Source organism: Palaemon carinicauda, chromosome 6 (assembly GCF_036898095.1).
Source record: "Palaemon carinicauda isolate YSFRI2023 chromosome 6, ASM3689809v2, whole genome shotgun sequence".
Lineage (NCBI taxonomy): Eukaryota > Metazoa > Arthropoda > Malacostraca > Decapoda > Palaemonidae > Palaemon > Palaemon carinicauda.
Genome location: NC_090730.1, coordinates 39,758,653 through 39,766,152, shown reverse-complemented (window position 1 = coordinate 39,766,152; position 7,500 = coordinate 39,758,653). Strand labels below are relative to the sequence as shown.

The following is a 7,500-nucleotide window of genomic DNA, read 5'->3' as shown; positions in this document are numbered from 1 at the left end:
TGTGCCAGACGTAACTGTAGGAGAAGTAAAAAATCGTTAACTGGCGTGAAAAGAGGCAAAGCAGCTGAGGAATATGGCTAACAATTTATTTAACAATAAATTGAAGAGATTTCTTACTAGTGAAACTCGCCGAACTTTACAAAAATGTATTATAGAATGCTCTATATCTACAGCTTGGAAAAACATTATTATCATACTAATTATCAAAAGGAAGACATAAGAGACCTGAAAAATTAAAACTCACTATTTACAAAGATTGTATTAGGATGAATGGAAGGACGGCTAGATTTTAATAAACCAAAAGACCAGATACTGGGTATTCAACAACTTGCCATATCCATTTAATCAAACAGGCACTGGAAAAAATAAACAGAATATGACAAACTACTATGAATGGCATTTATAGACTATGTGTCGGCTTTTGACTATGTCAAAATTTCATCATGAAGATATCTATATGAGTAGTACGTTAAACCTAAAACTACATAAAGATACTGAGAAAATACCAATTGAGGAAGGAGTTAAGTAGAGGGAGAACCTTTCTTCTAAATTATTCACAGCATGCCTAGAAGAACTTTTAAAAATTTATATTGGAAAACTTTAGGAATTAGTATTAATGGGGAATACCTCAACAACTTAAGATTTGCAGGTGACATAGTTTTGTTTAATGAGTCATAGGAGGAATCACAAAATATGATACAAATTTGAATAGAGAAAGCAGAAATGTATGACTGAAAATAAATATAAGTTAAACTAAGATAATGTTCAATGAAAATGCTGACAACAAATTAGAGTTATAGGCGAATATCTAGAAATTGGTAATGAATATACGTACAATACAGACAGTAAACGTTTCCCCAGGACATGAGACCGAAATTAAAATCAAGATAAGCATGGTATGGAGAGCCTTTGGTAAACAAAGTGGGACTATGAAAATGAAAGTGCCACTCTATAAAGAAAAGTATTTAATCAGATGGTCCTACTTATGCACCGGAAACTTGGAGCCTTACTAAAGCCTGAGAATATAAACTAGTCACAACTGTAAAAACTATGGAAAAATAATTATATATATATATATATATATATATATATATATATATATATATATATATATATATATATATATATATATATATATATATATATATATATATAAATATATATATATATATATATATATATATATATATATATATATTGTAATGAATTTCCGTTTTTCCTTGATGTTAACCTTTTTCTATTTTTAGTTGACACTCGTGATCGAACAATTATTATATGCCTCAATGGTTACCGTAGGATAGATACAACCATTAGTACAATGAAAAGTATATTACTCCTTTCTCACTATAAAGAATAGCACAATATTACAATGCTTTAAATAAAGAAACAAGTATTCACCACCAAAGGTTAAGGAGCTCTCTCCTTACCGAAGCATGGAAAGCTGTTAAGTCAGTTTTCCCAAGGATCAACAATAAAAATAACAAGTAATTTCACAATAATTCACTAGCGGTGCTAGGAAAACAAGGACTAAAATATAAGTCTGGAGACATAACCAAACAACAGATGGCGGTTATGGAGGCTTAATATAAAGGTAACAATTAGAAATATGTTAGGACATTACATTCCTCCCCTTTTAAGAGTAAAATTACTATCCAAGACTATTTCAAGAATATAAAAAAAAAAATTGAGATTTATACAATTCAAAATAATTTTTCTCAACTCCTCTGGAGCCGAGGTTGACGCGATAGGGCATCGGCGATGGTGTTCCGTGATCCAGAGATTTTCCTCACTTCGATGTTAAATGAGGAGAGAATGTAGGACCATCTGAGAAGTTTCTGGTTGGTGAACTTCGCACGGTGGAGGAAACTCAGCGGCATGTGGTCAGAGTAGACAACAACATTGTCTAGGCCTTCCAGATACGGACGGAAATGTAGCACAGTGTTGATTATACTGAATAATTCTTTTTCTACTGTAGCCCATCTGAGTTGTGACCCTTTGAAGAATCCAGAATGATAGGCTATGGGCAAGAGTCTCTCCAACAGTGGCAAGGAAACAGCACCATCACTCGCAATTTCCTGTAGAAGAACACCACCAAAACCGATGTTGCTGGCATCTACCTGAAGGAAAAAAGGTTTGGTGAAGTCAGGAGCTTGTAGCAGTGGCTTGGAAACCATAAATAGTTTCAGCTGATCAAAGGCCCTGTTATGATTACATGTCCACTTAAAGGGTACTTTGGTTGAAGTTAGAGCAAAAAGTGGGGCAGTGATTGTTGAAAAATTAGGGCAAAATCGGGAATAGTATGATACCATGCCTAGAAATGTCCTGATCTCTTTCCTATTCCTTGGTTCTGGATATTCCTGGATGGCACCAATGTTCACATCCTTAGGAACAATAGTGCCACTGCCTATGATGTGACCGAGATAAGTTACCTGACCTTTACCAAAGGAGCTCTTTGCAAGGTTGATGGTCAAGTTTGCCTCTCTTAATCTTTCGAAGAGGGAAGTTAGTATTCTCAGGTGTTCTTCCCAGGTAGTGGTTGCTACGACAATGTCATCCAGGTACACATGTACATGGGGGAGACCCCTGATGATGTCTTGCATAGTCCTCTGAAATGTAGCTGGGGCATTGGTTAGGCCAAATGGTAATACATTATATTCAAATAAACCAAAAGGAGTGATGAATGCTGAAGCTTTTTTGGCCCTTTCGGTTAGCTTAATCTGGTAGTAGCCTTTCAGTAGGTCTATTTGAGTTAAATATTTGGTATTACTGACAGAATCTATTATATCAGTTATTCTGGGCAACGGGTAAGTGTCTTTTACAGTCTTTAAATTAAGTTTTCTATAATCAGTACACAAACGGTAGGTATTGTTGGCTTTCCTTACCAGAATGCATGGAGAAGCCCATGGGGATGTACTGGGCTTAGCGAGGTTATGTTCCAGCAGGTATTCCACTTCCTGTTTCAAGATAGGCAGATGGCGATGAGATACCCTGTAAAAAGATTGTCTGATGGGGTTTGTATTAGGTTCTAGTACTAAATCATGCTTTACTTTGGTGCAACTTCCAGGCCTATCTGAACAAATTGATGCATACTTGCTAATGAGTATACTCAAGTCTTTCTTTTGATTTGGTGAACAGTCTAGGAACCGTGGAAGGGACTTTAGAATTTCCGAATTGTTCATGTCCTTCCAAGACAAAGTCGACTTTACACTGAAATCAGTCTCGTCATCCTCGTGGCTCACGTCTGTACCAACCTTGGTAGGAGTCTGCACCTCATTCTGCATCTCATTCTGTGACCTGTGATTAAGAGGCGTTAGTGACAAACTCTGCTTGGCAGATTTAAAGTCATGAATTACATGATTAACTATACCTGTGGTAGATTCATGATAGGGTTTTATCAAGTTCACATGTACAAGCTGAGTTGGCTTACGTCTGTCAGGAGTTGCAATAACATAGTTTGTTTTTGTGGTCCGCCTGATAATCTTATAAGGTCCCATGAATTTCTCTCTCAATGGAGAGCCAGGTACGCAGTGATATACCAGTACCTTATCTCCACACTTAAACTCTCTTACCTTTGCCTTCTTATCATATCTATCCTTCATAAGCTCTTGAGCATGCTGCAAGTTCTTTCGAGCGAAGGCATGGATATGCAACAACTTCTCCTCCAAGGACTTCAAGTATTGGGGAAGGCTTACCTGATTTTCTTTCCTAGAACCTTTTAGTATCTGTTCTTTTATCATGCTGAGGTTTGACCTGGGTCTTCGTCCAAACATCATCTCGAATGGAGAAACTCCTGTAGACTCATTTGGTACGCTCCGAAGTATGTACAGAAGTAAGTCGATGTCTTCATCCCATTCCTTCTCCGTTTCCATTCCATATCGTCGTAGCAAGTTCTTTAGAGTCTGATGAACTCTCTCTAAGGCCCCATTGGATTGGGGATGATAGGCTGAAGAGAGAACATTAAAGATATTAAATTGATGGAGAGCACTCTGGAACAAAGTACTGGTAAAGTTGGTACCTCTATCGCATTGAAGTTCCCTAGGAAAACCAAACAATGTAAAAACTTTTATCAGTTGTTGGATAATGTTTCTAGCAGAGATATTTTTAAGTGGAAATGCTAGAGGGAACCTAGTAGTGGGGCAAAGAACACTTAGTATATATTCATTACGCCGGCTAGTTTTTGGCAAAGGGCCAACACAATCTATAATTATTTTATCAAAAGGTGTACTAGGGACCACAATGGGCACTAGAGGGGCTGGTGGTATCTTTTCATTAGGTCTTCCGGTAACTTGGCACACATGACACCTCTCTACGAAACTCTTTACGTCCATCTTCATTCTGGGCCAGTAGAAATCTTCTAGGAGGCGCCTGTATGTCTTCGTGATGCCTAGATGACTCTCAGCAGAGTGGGCTAATTTCATGATTGAAGATCGGAGGCTGCCAGGTACAACCAGTTGATGACAGTCGCGCCACGAGTCTTTCTCAGTCAGTGTAGGAGACCTGTAATGACGCATGAGGATATTATTCTCTAGATAAAATAAGGGTAACTTATGGCTCTTATCCGAGGGATTTTCAACCTTATTGAAGCATCCCTTAAGGCTATCATCTGATCTCTGAAGATTGACGAATTCATCATGATGGAGACCAACCAAGTCTGGTAAGGAGTTTGATGTGTCGTCATCAGTGGGAACTCCAATTGCAGCTTTAGTAGCAGCAGAACGAGTGGTGGCTTGGCAAGGTAGAACTTCCTGTTGGTTCTGCTCATTTTCTATAACACACCCTGGTTGAGAAATAATGAGATTAGGTAAGACAGTTCCTTCAGCTAAATCATTTCCTAACAGAATATCAGCTTTCTCACAAGGCAATTCTCTATCCAGCAAGGCTACTTCGGTTCTTCCAGTAAAGTAAGGGCAATCTATATGCATATTAACCAGAGGTAACACTAATTTACTGGATAGATCAGTGATGGTAACATATTTATTAGTAGGCTGAGTCAGAGGTTTCAATTTACCACTTACTATTGTTTGTGACGATCCTGTGTCCCTTAACAACTTTACAGGGTAATTATTGACAGTACCAGAGCAAAGGAAATCAGAGAAGTCATTTGTGACTTGAGAACAATGGAGAGCAATCCTTCTTTGGTTTTTGCTCTGAGTAGTCTCTGGTCTGTTCCCTGCTGTTTGCTGAGAAGGCTGCATAACCTTAGAAAATTGACATCGGGGGTTAGGACAGTCTTTAATGGCATGTCCCTTCTGTTTACAGAAGGAACAATAAATATTTATACTTGCCTGATCTGTAGAGTTATGTTTCTTTACCTTATGGATGAGGTGATATTCATCAGCAAGAAGAGCCGCCTTCTTCCCCTCCTTCTCCTGCCGTTCTCTGATGTACATAGAAATGTTGGAAGGAATCCTCCTCAAAAACTCTTCTAGTACCATTAAGTTCTGTAATTGTTCAAAGGTAGTTATGTTTTCAGATTCTAGCCATTTTCTAAACTGTTTTAATTTGACCTGAAACAATTCCAAATAAGTTTGGGTGGTTCCTTTGATGGAGTTCCTGAACATTTGCCTATATCCTTCAGCTGTAATGGTATAGGCATCAAGGACAGCTTTCTTTAGGACATAGTAATCCCGTTCCTCTAACATTTGCGAAGCTATATGAGCAGCCTTACCTTTCAGTGCACTCCGAATGAGTAGAACATATTGTTCTTTTGGCCAATGCAAGGTTGTGGCTGTGTCCTCAAAAATACCAAAGAACACGTCTGGTTCTTTTTCATAAAACGGTGGTAGTAGTTTAAGAGCCTTAGTGAGGGAAAAACATTCGCCAAGCTCTCTCTCTTTGCCTTTCTCGTTCAACCTGATACTGGCCAGTTGTCTCTCCATTTGTATCTTTTCTTCTCTTTCCCGTCGTTCCAAGGCTATCATCCTTTCTTTCTGCTCGTATTCAGCTTGATGAGTTGCCTTTTTCTCTCTCTCCAATTCAAGCTGCAACTTGAGCTTCACCAATTCTGGATCCTCTATAGCCTTAGCTTCACCTCTCCCTAACGTAAGGGGCCGAAGGGGAGCAGTTTCTTCTGATGAAACGGAAGCTTTGGCTACCAGGAAATCCAAAACTCTACCCAGAAGTTCCGCTTTCACCATGGAGGGCAATACAGGAATCCCTGCTTGTTCAGCAATATTTCGCAAGTCATTTTTCTTGGCATCTCTCAACGATAAGAGGTGCCCCCGAGGGTCCTCAAAAAACTTCCCTGCATTGAAAGACATGGTGGATCATAAAAAGCACTTTTGGTCCACTACGAGCACTTTGTCACTGTCACCGAATCACTATCGCTAAAACACTGAATCACCAATGGCTAAACCGCAGTATTACTAAATTAATATCCCTTCATGGTCTATTCACCGAATCACTTAAGTACTAGGGCAATAAATCACCGAATCACTAACTCGTCACTAAATAACCGAATCAATAACACGTCGTTAAATCACCGAATCAAAAATATGACTTCACTAAATCACCGAATCAAAAACATGACTTCACTAAATCACCGAATCAAAAACATGACTTCACTAAATCACCGAATCAAAAACATGACTTCACTAAATCACCGAATCAAAAACATGACTTCACTAAATCACCGAATCAAAAACATGACTTCACTAAATCACCGAATCAAAAACATGACTTCACTAAATCACCGAATCAAAAACATGACTTCACTAAATCACCGAATCAAAAACATGACTTCACTAAATCACCGAATCAAAAACATGACTTCACTAAATCACCGAATCAAAAACATGACTTCACTAAATCACCGAATCAAAAACACTCAATAAATCACCGAATCAATAACACTGTCAATAAATCACTAACACTTACTGTCACGGGTATGAATATATTACCACTTTAAAGAAATATACACTAATAGTCAAAACTGCCACTTAACGTTACCTTAACGAAATCATAAACAACACAAGTCACTAAGTTTTTCGAAACTATGAGTAACAACGCACGATGCACTAGTTAACGTCACTTTTCACAAAAATTCACTTAAATATACAAGAACCACTTAACACACACTGGAGGTTGCACAACGTCACTTTCACTAAACTATCACTTTGCTATGTAAAATACACTAAGGAACGCACACTGAGGTTATACAAAATCAATTTCACGAAACTCACTTAAAGCACTAGGAAAACGCGTTCCTGGGTTCTCGTATTCTGTAAAAGAGGGACAGTAATCCCCGAGGGAAATTAATCCCTGAATGATGAGAGGGGATGGTTACCCTAAGTGTTCCAATATGACTGGGGTGACTGAAGAACGCAATAGCGACAGTCGGCAATGTCAAGGCAACAGAACGGCGACTAAGTACCGATTCCTTGCACTGCACTTCCTCCAAACAATCGGCAAGAGGGGATAGGTACCCTATGAAGGAAATTAATCCCGAAGCATTCTAATACGTCTGGGGTGACTAAGGAACGCAAAAAAGTGATAGTCGGC

At 38.5% G+C, this 7,500-nt stretch overlaps 1 protein-coding gene across 2 annotated transcripts in view; it reads right to left on the bottom strand.

Moving 5' to 3' along the window:
- Positions 1-1,430: 1,430 nt before the first annotated feature.
- The window catches only part of LOC137642548 (uncharacterized), a 6,482-nt gene continuing 412 nt past the window's right edge, over positions 1,431-7,500 (bottom strand). Inside the window, exons 1-2 of one of the 2 annotated variants that reach the window (XM_068375203.1) lie at positions 2,430-7,500; positions 1,431-2,117 (exon numbers count right to left, since the gene is read on the bottom strand). The exon at positions 2,430-7,500 is cut by the window's right edge and continues 412 nt beyond it. In XM_068375203.1, the coding sequence (XP_068231304.1) occupies positions 1,716-2,117; positions 2,430-6,260 (4,233 nt within the window). In that variant the 5' untranslated portion in view covers positions 6,261-7,500 and the 3' untranslated portion in view covers positions 1,431-1,715. The remainder of the gene's footprint in view (positions 2,118-2,429) is intronic. The other variant, XM_068375204.1, reaches the window with a different exon arrangement.